Consider the following 22713-nt stretch of genomic DNA (forward strand, 5'->3'; position numbering starts at 1 on the left):
CCAGCAGGGTTCCGGTGGCTTAAAACAGAAAAGGGAAAAGAAAAAGAAAAAGAAAAAGAAAAAGAAAAAGAAAAAAAATTTATTTAAAAACCCAAGTCAACCCAAATCGAAGCCACCTTCAACTTCCTCATTTCTAAAGAAAAGGCCTCTCCCCCCGCGGTCCTCCCGCACACGGCGACAGCTCAGCGGCAGGACCCCAGTTTGGGATTCGGGCTCGGGGACCAGCGCCCTCCGGGACTGCGGGCTCGGCGCGCGCCGCGGGGCGGGGCCCAGGCCACCGTTCACCCGCCGCTCCCTTCCCCGGAGCGCTTGGGGAAGAGAGCCCCAAGTGGGCCCGGGGTCCTCGGCTGGCCGGAGCTGCCTCCCGGGCGCCCGCTGCTGCGGTGGCAGGAAGTCCCCGGGAACTACAAATCGAGGCATGCTGGGAACATTCCCCTGCTCCTCCCAGGAAATGTCCTTTGTCCAGCCCTACAGGAAGCCCCAGTGAGGAGTCAGCCGGGCAGCCAGCCAGTCTGCCAGCCAGCCAGCCAGCGGCCGCTGCAGCTGCCGTCGCCGCAGCACAAGGGCAGACGCGCCGCGGCGCGGGGCTCGGGCCGGCGCGTGCGGTGCCCTCGCTCCTGGCCGCGCCCGCCGCCGCGCAGGTAGGAGCGTGCCTGCGCCTGGGCTCCCCCGCCGCCTGGGGATGGGGCTCATTGGGACCCGACCCGACCGCTGCGGGGATGGGGTGTGCGCCTGTGAGCGGGTGGCGGAACCTCTGGGCGAATTTGTGCCTGGTAGACTGGACCGTTGTCCGCTCCCCCGGGGTGCAGGGGCTCCGGGCGCACAGGGGTGCTCTTGCGGCCCCCAAGCCCGGGCTGAGCTCCCTCCGGGGTCTGAGGCGAGGGGTGGGGAGGATTAGGCTGAGACGCGAGGGAGGAGGCAGCGCGGCGAGAGGCAGTCGGACCGTCCCGCCGACCACCGAAGGGGGCATCCGAGACCCTCGGTAAAAGGAAGCCTAAGGAGGAGCTTGGGAGGCAAGGAGAAGGTGAAGGGCTTTGTGTGCAGCTGCGGACGGGGACCAACTGCGTTCCCCTCGCCTTGTCTCTCTGCGCCCCCATCCCTACTCGGGGCTGTAGGGGACCAGGGTAGGAGACTCCGAGGAGGGGCAGCGGGTCATCTTGGTCCTTGTGAAATGTCTTCTCCCGTTTCCTCTCCACTCCATTCTAGCCTGACTCAGAGCAGCGGCTTGGGCTGCCATCAGACTGGGCAAATGGCACAATAAGGGTGGGTGGGCGGAGAGATGGGCAGCAGCTCGCCGTCCTGGAGGGGTTGCCGTATAGCTCTGGCAGGCTTCCCAACCCCAAATATCCACGTCTGCCGGTGGCTGGGTCGGGGGCAAAGTTGATACCTTCAACCAGAGAGAATGCCGAGGCAAAATACCGTGACTGGAGGCATGGGGTGAAGCGTGTGTTGGGAGGAGAGGGAGCGTTAAGAGGTGGGGGTGGGGGACGCCAGCGGCAACACGGGCGCTCTGAGTGTACCTTATGGCCAGTGTACGTTATGGCCAGGCTTCGAGAATCGGATTACCCCTTCCTCTGGGACTTTCCACGATTTTCCTTTTTCCTAACCGCCCCCCCCAACCCCGACCCCCACCCTAGAATGAATCAACCGCCCATGGCTACCTGAGCGCTAGGCTGAGTTCAATCTGGTGATGTATCCCTGCCCTGATAGCTGAAGTATTTGTCCTTTACCCTGAGGGTGACATGAATACTCTGCATCTCCTTTGGTGTTATCCTCCTCCCATGGGACTAAGGGTGTGGTAAAGACGATTGGATATGGCTATTAAGTTAATAGTCTTTGAGGAGCTGTGATGGAGGAGTGGGCAACTTTAATGGCCCAAGCGTTACTGCTGTAACTGAACTCACTCACCCAAGGGGCCTCTGTTTCTCCTTGCTTTCCTCCCTTGTTTATTTTACTGCTCTATTCAAGTGTATACCTTCTCTTAACAAGCCAACATAGGGATATTAGTTAAAGTGGAATGCATTTTAGGAGCCAAATGAACGTTTATAGATGCCTCTTTGGTGTTGAGGTGACAGTACCCACGGCTCGTGATGATGTGGTAGGCACATAGCCCTGCATCCTATATGAATAGCTTATAGGAAGGGGAACAAAACATTTTTCACTGGCTTCTCTAGGAAAGATGAAGCATCTGAAGTGAGAGTGGAATGGAGCCGGGAAAACCCAGTTGTTGAGGTGAGGGCATGAGGATGGAGAAACAAAGGGAAAAGGCTCTGTGAGTTCAGGAGATGATTTCTAGTTGGAATATACAGGCTGTGTGCAGGTGGAGGTTGTTGTTGGGGGAAATTTGATGTTAGAAGTTTAACTGGGCTCCAAAGAGAGTAAGATGGTGCCATGGTGGAACCAAGGTCATAAAATGGGAACTTTACAGACAGGAAAACATAGATGCCTTTCAAAATCTACCAGGATTAAGGCGCTGAATGGAAACAAGTCAGACTGAGAAGAACAGACTAATGCATCTGAGTTGGACTGGGAAGGGTGCCTCGCTGTAGGTTGTATGACTAAGGCTGATGGAGTTGCATCACATTTCCTCTCCCTCCTTCCAAAAGCTCTTTGGATTTCCTCTGGATCTACATGCTTGCCTAATTTCTAACTTTCAGTTAAGGCAAGGAGAAAGGGTAAAAGCCGGTTAAAGATGGTAAATTAAAGCAAGAAAGACCTTGTCTGCTCATGTAGAGTGAAAAAAAAAAAAAAGCTGCCAAAAAGCTCATTAAGAGGTCTGGAACCTGAATCTATGTTAATACCTTTTGGGCTTTTCCTTTCATCTAAGATCCTACTTCTTTTTTCTTTTCCTTCCTTTCCCCCCTCTCCTAATAAGTTTCTTAGTACTACACATACTATGTAGTGTTTGTGTAATCAAGAGAGGTAACTCCGAAGTTTGGCATTCAAAACTCTTTCCAATTCAGTGCTTACCTACCTCAACCGGCCTTGGGACCTGGGCCACTTCATATTACCTACCCATTCTTGCAGCAAACAGCTCCCTTTTCCAAGATGGAACAGACATTCTTCCATCTGTGTATCTCCATCAAGTTGAACGCCATGTTTGTTGGGCATCCTTGACCTCTCCTGATTATTTTCTCCAAATGCCAGTCCAGTGGATGCAGAAGTCTTGTAGAAGTCTTCCTGAACCTCCCTAGTCAGGATTAATCCCATCCCCATTGTACTTTGTGTCCTTTGGATGACACGCATCTCGGGTCTGCCTTGTGATAGTTAGATGTTCTCTTTTTCCCCTTCAAAATGTAAACCCCTGGAGGACAATGGCTCTCTCCATTCTGTCCTTTATACCTAGCAGGTGCACAAAGGATGTGCTTTGAAAAAACATGAATAAATGAAGGAATGAGTGAAAGAATTTAAAGAATGCATCTGTCTTAATTTATCTCTTTCCTTTTCTATAAAAAAGGAGATGAAGCCTTTATCATAGACAGATCATTGCAACTATGTCTCTAAAGCATCTATAGAGTTTTTCCTTTTGCTCATGGATTAGGAGACCCTAAAAAGATCTATCACTATGTCTAGTATAAGACACTCATTAAAAGTTTGTTGAATAGGTTCTTTGTCAGCCTAAATTTTCAAACTCTATAGACAGCATAGGAATGGATTAATCCCAAGTGGATAAGTAATGACCTTTGTCATGTTCCTAGACTAAAGAAACTGATGGTTTCTTCTCAATTGTGAAGTTTCTATGGGCTTGTTAGACTACAAAGGTCATCCTGCTATTTTCAAGTAAACCACTGACTTTTACCATGTTGCCTTGATGTTTATAGCTCACACAATCTACGAGGATTAAAATGTAGCATATAGAATTGGAAGACAGATCAGATTTTCAAACGTTTCCCAAAGACACTGCAATTTTGTAGTACCTCATTTATCTCTAACTGGACAATTTTTTATGCTTCTTTGTCAGGTGATGACAACAGTTACTGTTTATGGAACATCTGTGTATCAACTATTGAACTAGAGAATTTCTATGTATTGCTTCTATCTGATGATTTATATATTATTCTCTCTCTTCTACAAATGAGGAAACTGGGGCTCAGAGAGAAGCAAGAAACTTGCTTGGAGTCCCAGATTCTGGAGATAGACTGGAATTTAGCTCTGTTGACTCCCAAGCCTGTTCAGAATGGGTGTGCTTTTGCTTTCTCTGGAAGAAAACTGCTGAATCTCTATTCCTTCCTCCTCTGAGATCCTTCACTTTCCAGATTTCCTACTAGTATTGCTGGGCTTCTAAATGCATTCTAATAAATCTTATTTTGAGAGGCAATGGTTTTTCATAAAAGCATTACTTTTATGCCCTTAAAACCCCATGACCATCATTTGGAAAGACCAGGTTCAGAATCCCTGGGAAAACCTTTGGGCATGGAACTGTTTACAGGAATTCTTTTCTCTTTTCTCCCAGCCCATCTAATGTCTTTCTCTTCCTCCCTCCAGGTCAAGTCTCACCCCTTCTGGGTACCCTTTCTCGACCACTCCAGGCCCTACTCAGCCTCTCTTCTAATCTTTTGCATGGTCTGAAATACCTGAAGCTCGATGTCTTCTTTTGAAAGTAAACTTGAATGAGCCCCCAGAGTGTGCTGGAATATTGGCATATTCTCTGCACATGGCAGGGACTTCATGTCCAGAACACAGCCCGGCATATTGTGGGCTTTCAGGAACTGAGTCGATGATGAATTGGTAATGACTCAAAATGCAAAAGTGTAGGCGTGAAACATTATTTGCATGTTGGTGAGGGATCAAAGGGTCATTTTCTTAGTTAATTTTCATGTGACTGCCAAAAAAAAGGAGGGGAGGAAGTACCCTCTTGAAATATATGAGAGCAGGTCTGTGTATTGCTGAGTTTTATGATTAACAAAATCAGCGCTAAATGATTGTGGTGTTTTCTTGATGTTGGGTAGCATGGGTGGGGCCATTGCTTCAGTACTTTCTCCTGCTGTTATGACCACCTTCTACCATGTCCTCTAGGAGAGACCTCTTTCTGCACATCTGAGAAAATTAGAGGGGTTTCCCTACCTCTGCAGATTTAAAAAAAAAAAGAAAACAAAGGCAGGGATGAGGAAGGAAGACATTTCCTTCTGTTTTTACCTCTGAGTAGAGTAGCATGATTTGTGTAGGGTATGGAATTGGGTTTTATTGCATCGTGTATTGATGGGGATGGTAAAAAGATCAGCAGCTTTTCCTCTTTGGGTGGAAAAAGCTTCTATCTGCCACGAGACTGAACCCATTTCCTGAGGCTAAGGCAACTCTTTCCCTGATCTCAAGGCCCCCCAGTGCTTTGGAAGCCTCAGTATAAAGGCGGTGTTCGTGGGTGACTATAATCACATTAGTCATTTTAAATGAAAGCAGGACAGTTTTTGGAGTCCCTATCCTTGTTCAGCATTGTGCACCCAGAGACTAGCAACACTGTTCCAGCCCAGTGTGCAGTGTGCAATTCTCCAGTTTCCCCTCCCCGCAGAGGGTCACGTCTGAGTCATGTGCACGAGGCTCTAATTTGGTTAAATGTGTGTAGTTAAGAGAAAAGGGCCTACTTTCATTCAGAGGGGCATTTTAGCTGTATTTTCTTTGGAGAGCTTTGTCAAGATCTTACCAAAAGTTACAAAACAGGAACCATGCTTTCTGGGCTTTATCAATAAGAAACGCATCGCTTTGGTCTCAGTGTCTCAGTGCCCTGCATATTCAAGTGGTTAGCTCATCTTTGATGCTTGAAAACACTTAGGCAGGGCACTCTGAGAAGAACACCTTTCCAGTTGTTGACCTTTTCTTCCCCACACCTAGGACTCTTGGTGAATTTCAAAGCATCACTTCAAAAAAAAATTCCTCAAGCAGGTATTGACAATGGTTTCTGGTAGCAGTGGGTATGGTTTTGAAAGCAATGGGGTTTAAAAATTATTTCATTAGAATGTAATCTCCACAAGGCAGAACTTCTCTTGTAACTTACCAAGGGTGGTACATGATAAGGGTTCAAAGAAATTTGTTGAATGAATTGTAAAACATTTCATTTTGATTCTTTCCTAATATGACGGCACTGCCAATTTTTTGTAATGAGGTGTGGCAAAGGTTGTATGCTTATATGTGATATAAAGGAAAGGATTTTTTAATTGACATATGTGGGTTTTTAAAAAATAAACTTTATTTTTCAGAGAAGTTTTAGGTTCATAGCAGTACTGAGCAGAAATAGAGTTCCCATTTGCTACCCCCCCACACACGCACAGCCTCCCCTGCTATCAGCATACTGCACTGGAGTAGTATGTTTGTTAAAATCGACAAATCTATATTGACACATCATTATTACAAAGTCCGTAGGTTAGCGTTCACTCTTGTTATACATTCTGTGAGTTTGCACACATGTATAATGACTCTTATCCACCATTGTAGCATCACACAGTGTAGTTTCACTGCCCTAAAAATCCTCTGTGCTTCACCTAGTGATCCCTCACTCCCTTCTAACCCCCAGCAACCATTAATCTTTTACTGTCTCCATACTTTTGCCTTTTCTCAAATGTTATATAGTTGGAATCATACAATATGAAGCCTTTTCAGATTGGCTTTTCTGACTTAGTAATATGCATCCAAATTTCCCCCAGGTCTTTTCATGGCTTGATCGCTCATTTCTTTTTAGCTCTGAATAATATTCCATTGTTTGAATGTACCGCAGTTTATCTGTTCACCTACTGAAGGACATCTTGGTTGCTTCTAAGTTTTAGCAATTGTGAATAAGTCTCCTTTAAACTTCCACGTACATGGTTTTGTGTAATGGACATAACTTTCAACTCATTTGCATAAATAGTCAGGCCTACAATTGCTGAGTTTTATGGAATGAGTGTACTTAGTTTTGTAAGAAACTGCTGAACTGTCTTTCACAGTGATTGTACCATTTTGCATTCTGATCAGCAGTGAACGAGAGTTCCTGTTCCTCCGTGTCCGCACCAGCATTTGGTGTTTTCAGTGTTTGGGCTGTTTACCATTCTAATAGGTGTGTAGTGGTAGCTCACTGTTTTAATTTGCGGTTCCCTAATGACATGATGTTGGGCATCTTTTCATATGCTTGTCATGTGTATATCTTTGGTGAGATCTCTATTTAGATCTTTTGCTCATTTTAAAGTCAGGTTGTTCGTTTTCTTATTGTTGAGATGTAAGAGTTCTTTGTATATTTTGGTTAATGGTCCTTTGTCAGATACATATTTGCAAATATTTTCTGCCAGTCTGTGGCCTGTCTTCTCATTCTCTTGATGTATTTTTATATATATGAACTTTTCCTATCTTTTCTTTTTGGGGAGTTTGGCCAGATCTATTTTAATATAAAACAAGTTTACACCAGAAATGAGAAATCAAAATGTGAAATAAACTTGAAGAAACACTCCCCTACTTTTAAAAATATATATGAGGTAAATGTCAATTAAATTTTAACCAGACTGTGGTCACAGCCCGAACTAGCCTGGGGGCAGGTGCTATAGGAATTCTTTTATTTCTGTTTCACCTCTTCCTATTTGGTACTTGGGCTTACTGATTGGATTAGTGGTTTGGTAACTATTTCTTGTCACTTACTTCCCATATGGCATGTGCCCTTTTTAAAAAAGTCTTTAAAAGCCTACATTTGTCTCATAGCTTCATTAGGGACCCTGAGGAAAAAGGGTTTTGTAGGCTGATGATTGCGAGACGAGAAATCATGCCCTTCCTGTCATAGTAAGAAAATAAAACAGAACACAAAGCCCTTGAAAACTGCCAGAGAATAAACTTCGGTCTGAGTAGATACTCTAATGATAAATACAAATTTCTCCTGTGTTTGTTTGTGTTCCCTACTGCCTCTCCTCCCGAGCAACTTATTTAGTCTCCTAACAACTTTGTGAAAGTTGAATGTTGGTCTTTTTTCATTCACATTTAATTTCTCTTTTCTAAATCTTTTTTTGAAGGGGAGGTAATTATGTTTATTTATTTATTTTTTTTTAATTATTTTTAACTGGAGATACTGAGGATTGAACCCAGGCCCTTGTGCATGCTAAGCACACGCTCTACCACTGAGCTTTTCCCTCCCCCTCCCCCACGTTTAATTTCTGTTAGTTTTAGTCCTGTCTTTCCTCTAGGGATGGGAGAGAAGCAGTTGTCTTGTCAGACCAGGAGAGTCCAATAACATTTCCCACCAGGAATCCAGACACAGCCCTGGGCCGCCTCTGTTCTTCCCACAGCTGAGTTGAGTGTTAAAAAAGGAGGGAGGACACACCCAGGACTATTTGATGCAAATGAGGGGTGCTGACATTTTGGCTGTGGGACGAGGGATTTTTTTTTTTCGAGAACATTCTGTCTGACTTGGGAAGCTAATCACCACTTTCTATCATGTCTACCTATTTAGCTGGATAATTAAGCATGCTTGGCTCCTGGTGCTGACAGGTTATTGGATCCAGTTAGGAGAGCTGGGTTGTTTCCATGGCTCTGCCTTACCTGATGTGATCTCGGCCAGATCACGAGATTTCCTGGTCTTGTTAATTCTTCATTTTGAGACAGAGGGAATGAAATAGTCAGCCCTGACTTTACCCATCTCAAGAAACATTTGAGAGCTCCTTATGTGCGGAATCACGAACGTGCATAAAACATGTTCCTGGAGCTTACATTTGGGAGGTGACAGGGAGGGGGAGAGAGAGCAAACAATAAGATACTAATGATTATAACTATGATTATATTTTAAAAACTAACATTGGGCAGAATGAGATAAGGAAAAGTACCTTAAAGAATCATACAATGTGAAATAATCATTCTTTCCAAGCACTTCACACTAATCCTAAAGCTAGATACGTTGTTCCTCCAATTTTACAGCTGAAAAACCCAGGCTCAAAGAGGTTGAGTGACTTACAGGGCTGGAGACTGGATTCACACAGGTGCTCTGGCTCCAGAATTTGAGCTTTTATCCACTAGGCGTATTGCTTCTCTCCAGGAGAGGAGAGACGCCATCAAACTGTTTCTTGAGAAGGAACAGCAGGCAGGAGAAGAGAAACATAGGGTGCCTTCTGGGGGGTTAGCACAACCGTTTGGGCTGGGGTTAGCGCAGGAGTCAGGGAGAGCGGAGAGGGCCTGGGCTACACTGTTGAGGGCTTAGAGTTGCACTTCTGTAAGGGTTTCTGAGCAGGATGATAAATGGAGTTGCAACTATGTTTTAAGATGGGTCCAGACGTGATATGTTGGTGCCTGTAACAGTCAGAGTGTCTACTGCAGTGATAGCGGTAATGGAAAATAGAGGCAAGAAGTAAAAGGAAGGACTTGGCAGCTGATCTGATTGCAAGGGGTGAGAGGACGGGTCAAAGTCGACTCCAGCGTTTTGAGCCCGATGACGAGAAGCAGATTTAGCAGAAATGGGCACTGTCAGGAGGAGCTGGTTTGTAATGAAAATGTGGGATGAGAACTAGTGTTTTTCAGTATGACTCGGGCCAGATATATTACAAATGGAAATTCACGTAGTGTTTACAGCCTTTCAAGCTAACTTGTTTCCCCCATTGTATAGATGAAGAAACTAAGATGCAAAGAGGTGACTAACGTGTCCTAGGGGCATATGGTGTTGTAAATTGGCAAACTTCTATTTGAAACCAGGTCTGTAGATGCCTTCACATGTGCTTCCCCCCTGTTTCTGCTGCCTCTGGTCCTGTGTCCCATGGGCAGCACTTCAGGATGGAAGGGGCATTAAGCCTCCTTGGTAGGAATGCTTGGTGCATCGTGAGCAGTGTGGACCTGGACTGCAGGTCAGGGGGTGGGGCCAGAGTTTCATATTCGTGACATCTCCGGACAGAGGAGGTGTTTTTTGAAAACCAGGGGTAAGGGCAAAATGATTGAGGGGAGAGGTAGAGGAAACAGGAACCTGGAAGTTTGATCTGTCTTGGGAGCTAAGAAGAGGAATAGAGAGGTGAAGGAAGGAGAGGAGACAAGGGCAGTGCTAAGGAAGGAGAGAATTTCCAAGGAGAGCATTTCGACAGGGTTCTGCAGTCACTGGGTGAATCTCGATGAGCTACAGTGCTGATGGCGAGATCAAAGGAGAAGAGACTCCAGAGCTGGAGTTATATTATAGCTGATACTCATGTGAGCCAGTCTACTTGCTAGCAATTACTGTGATCTGCTGAGACGGTGCACACCTGGGCAGCCCATGGTTCACCCAGGAAACCAGTATGTGTGGGGATGGTGTTAGAATTTATCAGGCTCACTGACACCAACCTTCCTTTTCCCAATGGCCTGTAAGACTTGTTGGCCAAACAATGGCACTATGGAAGGACATGTAATATTGCTTGATAGTTGGCTTTAGGCATCTAAAAAATGAAAAGGAAGAAAAGTCTCTGCAGAAGAAAAAGTCTCTCTTTTCAATGAGAGAGGTTCATGGTTTGAATTTTTTAAAAGTCTTTAAAAATTCATTTAAAATGACATAACCAGTACTAAATTGTTCAGGTTGAGGCTTCAAAGACTTTCCTTTTGCTCTAACGCTCTCCCTCTCTCTTCTATGATGACTTTTTTTTTTTTTCAAATGCTGTACCCAGGCCATGGAGTTATTATATGTTTACCAGAATGCTCCATTAAGTCAATCCTAGTTCAAATGACTGCTTTTTTCTAGCCAACAAGATGTCTTTTCTCTAAGAAAAAGAGTAGATAATCCAAAACCTGTTAAGTCCAAGATCATTTCTGAGGCTCCTATGAAGTTAAGTTGAAGAACATTCTTTATGTTTTTTTAGAGAAAAAATCATTTAAATCAAAGTAGGTTGGGGAAAAAGTTAGCAGGAGTCCAGAAGAGAATAAGAAAAATAGGAAGGGAGGGAGCATCAGCAAAGGGCTAGCAGTAAAGCCAGAGCCCTGAACCCATGAATATGACGGAGCTGGCTGGGAGAGCCTGGTGCAGGGGAGACTGGACTTAAATGGAATCCAGTAACCTGAATGGTAGCCCCACTTCTGCAGCCACCTCACTACCTTTGTGAATTCAAACAAAGCGCTTATCTTTTCTAGTCCTCATTTTTCTTATCTGTAGAAGGAGGGGTCCTTTAAAGAAATTTTCAACAAAAAAATTAAGAGACCCTCTCATCATTGGCGGATGGAGCCTCTTTATTTAGCTTGTAGTTGGCTGGCTCCTGCCACCTGGCCCGCTTCCGCACCACCTCCCACACGGAGAACTCAACGCTAATCAAGCAGGAGCAAGAGGAGGTAATGGAAAAGAGGCTGAATCTGAGAAATTGCATTTGTAGCCGTGCGTCGAGTTTGATGCGGACGGCTGGTGCACTGCTGGACGTGTGACCCTGACTCCTTGTGCTGTGGACTTCTCTGTTGCTCCCAGAATCCCCTTCCTCTCCTGGGTACTTCCATGTGGTGTATTTGCAGGCAGGGTGACTTTGCTAACGTTCTGAAGATTTGTTAGGAATGAGTTGGTGACTTTGGCCAGATTTTAATTCTCTTTCTTTAGAAAAGAGAAGGATTAACTAACAAAGCATTTTGTGTCCTGGGTAGGTTACGGCTTGATTAATGTGCTTTGACTCATTGCCCAAATAAGCAGCTGAGCCACAGGCCCGGGGTCAAACTTGTATACATGAGCTGCAACCCAGAGAGGCAGTGTGCTGCAGGCTTGAAGAGCAACTTCACACCCCCTCAGTGCACCTGCCACAGAACAGAAGTGATGAGGGACTGCAAAGCAGGTGAACTACTGATGCTGGGAGGCCCAGATCTCCAGTGTGAATGTCTTAGCCACCTACTGTAGGCTCCGTTGGGTTGAACAGAAAGGGGATTGGAACAAAAGTTGAGATGCCAGTGATTTAGGCTCATACCTGCTCTCAACTGGTGTGTTTATGGCTAATGAATACACACCACCTTTCTGTGTCTCTGTTGCCTGACCTGTCTGTAAAGTAGGATGCTGGACAGTATCAGCAAACTGGATCAAGGAGGTTGTGTTTGCTGGGTCCCTCGTTCTGCTCCATCCCATCTAAAACTTACTGATGTTTTTGTATGTGCTGCCTGATTTGGGGAGTACTGTCACTGTCTTCTCCACCAAAAGTTCTCGTGGCATAGAGTGGTGAAATTGCTCTTATCCCCCATCGGCTGATACAGACTACTGTGTATGGAACAGATGAACAACAAAGTCCTACAGTATAGTAAAGGACTATATTCAGTGGCTTATAGTAACCCGTAATGAAAAAGAGTATGTATGTGTGTGTGTGTGTGTGTGTATAAATATATATATATAAAACTGAATCACTATGCGGTACACCAGAAACTAATACAATATTGTAAATTAAAAAAAATTTTTTAAATATATAAACAGAAAAAAAATTGCTCTTATTCCTCACCCCAAAACCACTCTGGATGATTTCTGAAACGATAAGGAATGTATGCTGAGTCTGCTGTAGTGGTGGTTTACAGCAGGGATTTTGTGTTTGTGTGGGTGAGTCGTGCATCCTTTCAGAGTCCAAGGGAAAGCTGTGGACCTTTTCATTGGAAGAGAGTTTCTACAGACACTTTCACATAAAGTTCCAGGGAGTTCCTGGACTCTGAAGGCCCTCAGGCTGAGGGTACATGTCTAAGAAAAACACCATTATTGTGTTTACAAGTTTGTGAGGACGGCTGCTCTCTCCAGGAAATGTGGTAACGGGAGGTAAAGGGGACGGAAGGAACCCAAACAGCTGGAGCCTGACAACTGACTTGGGAACTACGGTGTTCAAGCTGTGAGTGAGCCCTGGACACTCCGACCCACTCTTGAAACAGATGCTTCCCTGCCTGGCTGAAAACCGTGTCCTGTGACTCGTTCCGTACACCATAGACTTACCGTGTACCCTTGGCTAAAACGGAAAATATCTGCAAGCTTTTGGTTTCCAGCATAAAGTGGGAACATGATCCCTTCTAGCTGTTCTCTTTATAATGTGGTGTGAGTATATTTAGGTAGCATTCCTGGTATTTCTCTGAGAAGGACACTGACTTAAGAGTTCTCAGTCTTGGCTAATAAAGTAATACTGTTCCTGCCAGGGTTCATTTCGTGGAGATCACATTTTCATAAATCACTGGTATACTATCTTCCTTTTCATCTACACACATTTTTTTATCCCCTTAGAAGATCATTCTGAAGATGACCAATGATTGATGTACTTCATCTGTTGGATGCTCACATCATTTCTTCAGCTTGGCTTCCCTGGGGATAAAGCATTCCTCCCACAGAGATGTCACAACCAGGACCCCCAGCCAGGTTTATTTCCCTTCCCTCTGGAGTGCAGAGTTGCTGAACTAATCATGGAAATAAACAACCATTGGCTGTGGCAGCATCCTTAGAGTTCTTTGGAAATACACAGTAGGTGAAAGTAGAAACAGTTTTCTGATTCTATTTTATATGTAATAGCCCTTCCTCTATCTCACAAAAAGAAAAAAAAAAAAAAAAAAGAGAGACTCTAAAGCATCAAACTTGTTTCTTTAATCTCTTTTCCCCACTGCCTCTCCCCCCATACCCATGAGCTCTATTTAATATTAAGCATTGTAATCACTCCTGGTTTGGCATCCTTTGTGAAAAAGCAGGCTGATCCTTTTGTGGAAGTCGCTGACATTTTATTATGGACTGCTCAGAATTTAAATGAATATAATCAACTTCGAATTTCAGGGGAAAAAAATGTGATGTTTTCTATTCTTAAACATGGTTAGCAAGTTTTCTAGCAAATACAAAAGTCAAACCACTTATTCCACCACCCAGCTCCCATGGGGACCAGTATATGGCCATCTTGTTTCGTCTGCACCCCTGCCTGCCCCCTTTGTCCTGGAATTCCAGACATCTCACTTCAAATGAAGCAAATTCCAGACATAGCATTCACCTGTAAATATTTCCTCACTCATCCCTTAAAACGTAAAAATAATCCTTAATATCAGATATCAAATCAGCATTTACAAGTCCACAATGTTTTATCATTTGTTTTTGTAGTTTGTTTATTTGAATTGGGATTCACAGAAAGTCTGTACATTGAGGTTGGTTGATACATCTCAAGTGTTTTGGCTTGTGGGTTCTCCTTTTATTTTCTTGCCATTTTTGTTATCATGGAAGAAACTGGATCGTGTGTCTGTTATATTTTCCTGTGATCTTGGTTTTGCTGATAATGTTACTTGTAAGGGAATAAGAGTACCACAAGTATGTAATTTTGAAAAGAGTGTACTGAAGTGTATATAAATGTTTCACTTTATGCCGAAAACAGTCTAGCTATACAGTAAAAATGTAATCAGCCAGGCAAATTGAAGCATCAGGTGATGTCCCTACATTTTATTCTCATGTTCTCTTTGTTGGAAGACCCCTAGGCAGATTATATGCAGAAGTGTCACTTACCCACTGCTGAAACAAACTGGGCTGGAACACGCCAGCCATTCTTCATCAACAACACCTCACAGTTATTTTAGGCAGAGATCTGGAGAGCAGTTTTTCCTGTTGAATTTACAGTGGGAAACTGGGGTGAATGAATGTGTGCCTCAAACCCTTTCATCACAACATTCCTCTCTCCCGATTTGCTCTGATGAACATTCTCTTGAGGGCTGTTCATTCCAGTGGAAATATGATCACAGAATCATCTGGGTTGGAAAAGACTTCCTGAAGTCACCTGACCCCATCTGGTAACCTTAACAGAGGAGTCCAGCTTCAACTCTCCCAGAATAAAGCTGTTTATTAACAACTCTCATACCCCACTGCTTTATGTCCTTCAGTGAAACAGATTATTAAATTGCATCTCTTTCTCCTGAGGGAGTGTATGCTTGTACACACGTGTCTGTAGATCTTTAATTAAGATTAATTTTGATTATTCCCCACTGACTTCTACAGTGCATATGCTCTGAGGCCCCTTCCCACCATCTGTATGTAGTAATGGATTTTATGAAAAATAAGATGTTTCATGAGTAAATTTTGACATAGGATGGGATTGTTGCAGACTGTATCTTTTAATTACAGTGTGTGTGATGGTTAATTTTAAGCATCAATGTGGTTGACCAGTAGGGACACAGATATGGTCAAACATTATTCTGGGTGTTTCTGTGACAGAGCTTTTAGATGAGATTAACATTTAAATCTGTAGACTTTGAGGAAAGCAGATTGACCTCCATCATGTGAGTGGGCCTCTTCTAATCAGTGGAAGGCCTGGGTAGAAAGAAAAGACTGAGTCCCCTGAGCAAGGAGGAATTCTCCAGCAAATGGTCTTCAGACAGAACTGCACATCAGTTCTGAGTCCAGTCTGCTGGCCCACCCTGCAGATTTTCGACTTGCCAACCTCCGTAATCCCATGAGCCAATTCCTCCTACCTCTCTTCCTCTATACACATCCTGTTGGTTCTGTTTCTCTGGAGAACCCTGACAAATAATGTGCAAAAAAAGCGACAAGTCAGAATGTGCCCCGACTGTATCTGGCTGTCTCTTTTTGAAGTGGTGTTTTATATTAAAGAGATGGAAAGATCACTGGAAAAGCCATCAGAAAATTGAGATTTGGCCAAAACTCTTCTAGCAAACTGCCTTTCGGTCTCTGAGCTGGCCACTTTCCCCCTCTGAGCCTCAGTTTCCTGTCTGTAGAAGGAGTTTCAGCAAAGGGAGTCCCAAGTCTATGATTCCGTGAACTACAAGCATTGAACATTTGAGCCAGCTGCTGAGTAAATAGCTAAAGACAATTCTTCTGAGGACTGTCCAGGTGCTGGGTAAGAAAAGAAGCTGAGGTTGTGTACGGGTAGTGGTGGTGGACAATGCCAAGCAGAGCAGAGAGAAAAATCATGAATGGAAGGATTCCCGGGACATCAGGGAGAACATTCTGTTTTAGTTGAATGCAAACTATGGATGAGTAAATGCCTGCATGGAAACCTTTAGCTTTTGTGCCTTCTCATCCTGAGGGCAGATGGTCTAAACTAAACTCGAAGGCGCTTAGGATCTGTCTCTGCATTGCAGTGATTCTGATTTTATACAGGAGGAGTGGGCTGGTGCGGGAGGCTTGGCAGCTGTGATAGGCTGAGGCCCTCTGGCCAAACTGAGGGGCCCCAGCCCAACCGACAGGAAATGCCTGACCCCAAGGATATGTGTGCTATTCTCGACCATAGAGATTGGAAGGAGTCTCAGACTAGTGCTGGCTGTAAATTGATTTCTCTGTTGCCTTGGCTTTGAGGCTTTCTCTTTTTTCAACATGGGCTTCCCTCGCCAGGTTAAAAAGCAGTAACCGCAAGGAGGAAACCATATTATTTTAGCTTCTCCTGTCTGGAGAGTGGTCAATACTTAGCTGCAGGGATCTTTCGGCTCTCTCTGTCAAATTGATGTGCACCTAGTGCAGCTGTCCGCCGCTTGAGGCTGGACACTCTGGGCGTGTGACTGGCAAGTCAGCTGCCCCCTGGGGTGCAGACGCATTCTCCCTGTTCACTGGAGGCATCCCCTGCAAGGATGGTGAGGTGGACTTCTTTGCGATCTTTCTGACCACAGGCTCACCCATGAGGAGGCAGGGCTCTGATGGCCATATGCCCTGAGAGGTTGGTTGACTGTTTACTCAGTTGGTGCTTGAAGACTGACAAATGATTAACCCCCTGGAATCCCTGGTTAGACCCCAGTTGTGGTCATGAGTTCAGCCTTTGGAACCGCAGGCTTAAATTGTTTTTCCAGGATTCTACCCAGTCGGGCGTCCCTGCCCGGACTCTGCTATGGAAACCCTCCCTTGGGAGAGAGTGGTGCGCAGGGGGCGTGGGAAGTGAAGGGAGGAAGCCTCTGAGGGCTGCGGGGGGAGGCAGGAGCCTGAGCCATCCCGGCCACCAAGGTAAGGAAGGGACCCGCGAGAGAGGAGAGGGGGTCAGGAAAGGAGCCGCAGCCTGGTGGAGACGGAGTGGGAGCCGCTCCTGGCTGGCCGCCTGGCCGCTTCCTTCCCCTGACATGACAACCCAGCAAGCCTGGCTCCTGGCCACCTGGCAGTGGCCATGGCACATGACTCCCGGCCCCGCCGGGGAGGGGGTGGAGAGAAGTCCGCTCTCTGGCTGCTGGCTCCCTCCCCCTGTTATCCGTCCTTTTCCGGGGCCACAGGTGGGCCTGCTCCTCTCCCAGCGTCACGCCTTGGACAGCTGTCACCTTCCCGGGGGACCAGGAGCGGGGCGTGGGAATCCGATAGCCAGGAGCCACGAGACGCTGGGAAGCGGCCTGACTCTACCTGAGCACCAAGGTCCCCTGGAACTTGACTGGCCGAGCCTTAGCTTTTTCAAACAGGAAGCAGGGTCGGTGACTCCCCATGCTCACTGCACGCAATTATTGCAGTCAAATGAGGGATCCACTCAAGTGCAGGTCAGCTGCGTTGGTCATTCCAATGGGAAATGTCTAGCAGTGCGATGGGTGAGCACCACACTCTACCACTCCCATCCCCGCCAGCAGGGGGCGCGCTGTTGGGGTCCCGTGCAAAATGCCCCCGGAGAAATACGGCCAAGCCAGCGGTTTCCCTATTAATAAGGCGGATGAGAGATGTGTGCTTGTCTGCCTCCGCCTCTTGACAGGAAATGAAGTTGAATCTATTAAGTGGCCGCGCTTTTGCTGTTGGAAAGGGATAGGTCTTGCCTTTCCATAGGTCCAGAGAGGGGGCCATTGGGAAAACTTGCCAATAAACGGAGGCAGGTTCAATTCTAAATCTGGCTCAGCTACTGGCTTTACTTGCCCTTCCCCTTCCTCATTCCCTGCCTCCCTCCTTCCTTCCAACATAATTCATCACATTTACCTCCACTCTGTGTCTGTATCTTCCAAATGATCTGCTTCACCTTTCAAATGGGGTTGAGTGTGTCTAGAAGGAGCATTTTCCTAGTGACTTTATAGAGTACTAAACATTACTCCTTTTTGAGTTGGGGGGCATAGGGTAGGAGGAAAGGGACATGAAAATAGTGCAAGTTCTAAGAACTAGGATTTAAGCAGTCTTGGCAAAGTTGGTCGAACCCACACCGAAGTGATCTGCATCCTACAGAAGGGATTGTGGTGGTGGTGGGTGTTCGGGGAGTTAACAGCTTGCTGTGGGAGTTGAGTCAACAAGCTGGAGCTGAAACCGTCTAATGAAACTGACAGTGGTGCCTCCCTGGACTCACTCTCTGGCTTGTCATGTGATGGCGAGAGGAGGGCTCAGGCACATTCAAACCCAACCTCCTCATTGAACAGAAGCCCGGAGGGGCAAATACTTATTCAAAGTCACATAGCACAGTGTCTGTGGTGGCCCAAACCAGGGCTCTCCCTCATGACTGCTAGTTCAGTGCTTAGAACCAGATGCAGGATTGATCTTACTTGCCTGACTGCTCCCACCATCACCTCTGTTTGGTTCCCCCTTCTGTTTAAACAAGTGTCCCTTCCTGGTGGGGGGAGAAGAGCTCCCTTACAGATGGTATAAGTCAGAGTTCATTGGACCGTGCATACTTGAGAGGTCAACTTTCTGTACACAGGATGGGTTATCAGCATCTCCAAACCAACATGGAACTGAACGTTTTTCCTTTGTCCCAGCTCCCCTCAGCAGCTAGCCCATCCTGGGGTCTTGTCTCCACACGGTGGGCTATTCATTAATAGAGGCTTGAGTGGTAAGGCCAGAGGAATTTCTGCTTGTACTTGCCAAAGGCGATTCTCCATGAATAAAGCTGTAAAAAGGTGACCTGCAATTTGAGAAGTGTGGGTGTGTGTTTGTGAGTGTTTTTCTTTTAAATCAAGACATTGGAATAAGTTTCATAATATAACTACCATTTACTGTATCTCTGCACTGTGCCAGTGGCTTTTACAAACATTAGTTTTACGTGGTTAGGTGGCAGCATCCTTATTTTTATGGGTGCAAAATCTGAGGCTCAGCATGGTTCAGTGACTTGCACAAGGTGAAGTAGCTGACAGAGCTAGGAATTTGAACCCGGGTCAGTGTAGCCACAAAGCTATCAGCAAGCCCTGCCACCTACTAATTATCCAATCCTAGCCTTGCCTAGGAAAACACGTTGCTGGTTCTAATTCTGAGAATGAATGAGAATGGAGTTGGAACAGAATGTGCCTAGATATCTAGTGACTGACACTTCAGTTCTACCAGTGTCTCGATAACGCTTTGGAAAATTATGGCTTCTAAATTGGGGTAATCACAACTCCTAGCCTGCTCTTCCTTTCTGTTGCTTTTACAATAATCATAGGTTTTCCTTTAATGTATTTTATCACATTGAAAACAAAGTTGGCTCTATTGTAGAGAATTCAGAATAAGTTGTCCCAAACAACACACCAGCTTCTGGTTCAGAATGTGGGCTTTGGAGCTGGACCCCAGGGGCTTACCCCTTGCTCTGCCACTAATGATCTGTATGACTTAACTTAGGTGCCTAGTTCCTCGGCTCTGAAGTTGAAAAGAATCCCCTGCTTTTCGGGGTTGTTAAGATTAAATGATGCCAAGCCCCTAGAAGTGACTAAGAGCTGTTTAACATTTTAACAAATAATCTTCTGGTTTTGCTCTCTGAACCCATGTAGACGTGTGTAATGCTATATGCTAGTGTGCATATACTAATAAACAAAATGAGATTATTTTTAAACCAGCTAGTTTTCATCTAATAATATATTGTGACTGTCTTTCCTTACCTCTAAATAGCCTTCTCTGTTACTTGATAGCTGCTTATAACCCTATGATGTGGTGGCATGAATGGAACTGAATCCATATTGTGGGGCATGCAGATTTCCAGTTTTGCACTGACATGATGCATTTTTAAACAAACTTGAGTCAACGCTGTCCCATGAATGGTGACTCTCCAGGCGACAGAAGCTTTCCCACTCATTTCAGAGCATCCCTAATCTTCCCTCCCCTGGTGTGAATGAGGATCTGGACATGCTCCCTTTGGGAACCCAGAACTTCCTTAATTCGAGTGGGGCAGCGCTGTGAACTTTAGAGCCAGCCCTAAAGAGGAGTCTCAGACTCTGCCTCTTGCCTTGCTCTCCACTTAGGTCTAAAACAATCATGTTTATTTATTTACTATCTCTGGTATAAATTATCTCTTGGTTCTCAGGAAATCACAGGTCACAAAGTCCTCTTGTTCCATTTTTGCTGTGTCTGAGGTACTCAGAAGGTGTTCTGTCCTTCTTAAAAGGGCTTAGAGGTAAAACCCTATACTTCCCTGCTTCCCAGGGTGGACCCTTAAACCCTGCCCTTCTTGGTAAAGAGCAGCAGTCACTTCCGCACCACATTCGGGGCACCATACCCTGCATTTTAGTTTTGTGAGTTCCTGGTGACACACTTATTTCCTTTACTCTATTGCTATAAAATTCTTCTTGCTGGTCTTAGATAGGCTGAAACTACTGATTAGGTCCCCTTTAAGTTCCCCCAACCTCTCTGCTGCTTTTAGCCACTAGCGAACCAATAGGTCACATGTTTGAAAACCTTACTCTTACCTCTCCCCCCTCACCTTCGGGGTGTATTACATATGCAGACACAAGGGGTGCACTTGTCTACAGAGTCTGCACTCCAAGAGGTCAGAGAGTGCTGGGTAGAAGCAATTTGGGGGCAACAGTCCCTTGCGGGAGAGACCTCTTAAAAGGCTTATGGCTTTAAAGGGATTTTCTCCTACAGCCCAGTCCTGAGTGTTTGAAACCTGGCATTTTTAACAGCATATATTCTAAAGGAACTCAGATGCATTCCAGGACACTGCTGACTGACCAGCCTCAGTCACTGCCATTTTCCTGTGATGTTTAAGGGACAGGGTTCCTTTTTTCACTCTAATCTAGGGAGCATCTCATCAGCCCTGAGAAAGGATGTAACACGCTACTGAGGGCCATGAGTCTACCAAAATGACGGAGGGCCTGCTGTGCCTTCGAGGTGTGCTGGAATGGCGTCAGGACTTAACGAGCGAAATAATGTGTGAATTCCACGCTTGGAATACTCAGAGTACCAATTCCACTCCACAGTATTGCCCAAAGTGCTTTTTAATGTTTCCTTCTGACACCCTCCCTGTGAGAAAGGTTAAGTAGCCCCATCCTCTTTGCACTGATGAGGATTCTGAAACAAAGAGAGGTTAATTGACTTGCCTTGGGCTCCGGAGGAAGGCTGACCGGGCCAGAATGGCTGCTGCCTGGAACTCCTGTTTTCCACTATGAAGAGTGGGCCGAGCTGGGGCTGCCTCTGGGAAGCCTTCTCAACAGAGGTGGGCGGGAAAAGCCAAGGTAGGGGAGTCTTGCTCAGTCATATTCTTGCAAGTCCTATTTGGGGGCTGCCGAGGCCCCAGAGAGAGAGCTGGGCACATCAAAGTCTTAATCCAAGATCCTTGACCTATAAACTGCTGTGCTGCCCTGGGCTAAGCTCTAAGAGTGATAGATGGCAGAAGTCAATTATTTTTTGGCTCAACTGCTCGGTCTTGGCAGGGGGCCCTTATAAATTTGAAATGTAAACCTGACATCTACAGCAGGTTTAGGAACCTGATACCATTTTTTCCTTCTAATTCACACGCTGGGCTGTTCTGTAGAGGGGTTACTGACTATGCCCCGGGCATGTTCCTTTAAGGGCTCTGGACAATTAAAGTACATAATAAGGCAAAAAAATGTAATAAAGCTCTAGAGATGGCTTCTCATATAGCAGATCCCTGCATCTGTTCCACCCACCCCCAGCAGACCTACTAAAGCTTGAATTACTTGGCTCACTGCTCGCAGGAGAGCAGCAGATCCTCTCTGCAGAGCCAGGATGCCACTGCTGTGGGTGACATGGTCTTAGCTGAGAAGTTCGTATACCAATGCTTCTGTCATTCTTGTGTCTTGAATGTACTTTTTCTCTGGCTGCTCAGAGGCCCCCTCAAGATCCTCACAAGATTGCTGTGGGTTTGAGGAGGGCAAGCTTTAACAAGAGGAAGGAACATGGGACTTTTAGGCAGCATGACTGGTTTAATCCCCACTTGATTGTGTACAAGTTAGCCTTAGGCTAGCTGGCTCCTCTTTTTCTTGGGTTGGGGTGGGGCAGGTGCTTGCTAAGCCTGCCCTCTACCACTGAGCTATACTGTCCTCCAGGTCCTCCTTTTGAGCTTCAGATTTTCTCAGCTGTAAAATGGGAATACCAGTGTTACCCCACTGTTAAAGCTATAGAGCCAAATTAACAGAATAATCCGCTTCATTGGTGGGAGCAGGTCGAACTGGAGTCCAGTGAGAGCTGGCATGTAGCCTCGTGAGTTGCCACTGTCCTTCTGCTACCCAGACCAGCCTCCTTTTCCCTCACTTCTATTTACATTAAAATGGGAGGTGGGGCTTGGAGCTCTGTACTCTTATTTTCACGGAAATCAAAGCCAGACATGGTGAGGGGGATGCGTCTAGACTCACAAGACCTTTATCTGTGTGTTTTGTCTGGAGCAGGGATCCCTGGTCACCTCCCCTGTCCTGTTCTTCCTGGATGGAACAAGAAGATAACCAGGGCATGTGTGAAGCCCAGGACTCAGAAGACAAAGGGATGGGCACTGATTTTGAGAACTCTGAAGACAGGGAAGGGGACCCGGAAGAAAGAGGAATGGGCTGTAACCCACACAACACAGACAAGAGAGAAGGCCGCCCAGAGCAGGAGACGGGCTCCAACCCACAGGAGGAAGCTCCCAGGGGGCACTCAGATGAGAGAGAGCTGGTGTCTGACATCTGCACAGGTGAGGGGAAAAGTGTACTCTCCCTGGAAGCTGCCCCATTCACATTTCTTTGAAGCTTCTCCAGAGTGATAACCAGTGGCAGCATTCATTGGGAGGGAGC

At 45.8% G+C, this 22713-nt stretch overlaps 1 protein-coding gene across 2 annotated transcripts in view; it reads left to right on the forward strand.

Annotated features, from left to right (window-relative positions):
- Window positions 1–494: 494 nt before the first annotated feature.
- The window catches only part of ZNF697 (zinc finger protein 697), a 28282-nt gene continuing 6063 nt past the window's right edge, over window positions 495–22713 (forward strand). The window contains exons 1-2 of one of the 2 annotated variants that reach the window (XM_032486929.1): window positions 495–641; window positions 22333–22613. In XM_032486929.1, coding sequence (XP_032342820.1) covers window positions 22370–22613 — 244 coding nt within the window. In that variant the 5' untranslated portion in view covers window positions 495–641; window positions 22333–22369. Of the gene's footprint in view, window positions 642–16510; window positions 16793–22332; window positions 22614–22713 lie in introns of those variants that run through there. The other variant, XM_032486930.1, reaches the window with a different exon arrangement.

The sequence above is a fragment of the Camelus ferus genome, chromosome 9, assembly GCF_009834535.1.
Source record: "Camelus ferus isolate YT-003-E chromosome 9, BCGSAC_Cfer_1.0, whole genome shotgun sequence".
Classification (NCBI taxonomy): domain Eukaryota; kingdom Metazoa; phylum Chordata; class Mammalia; order Artiodactyla; family Camelidae; genus Camelus; species Camelus ferus.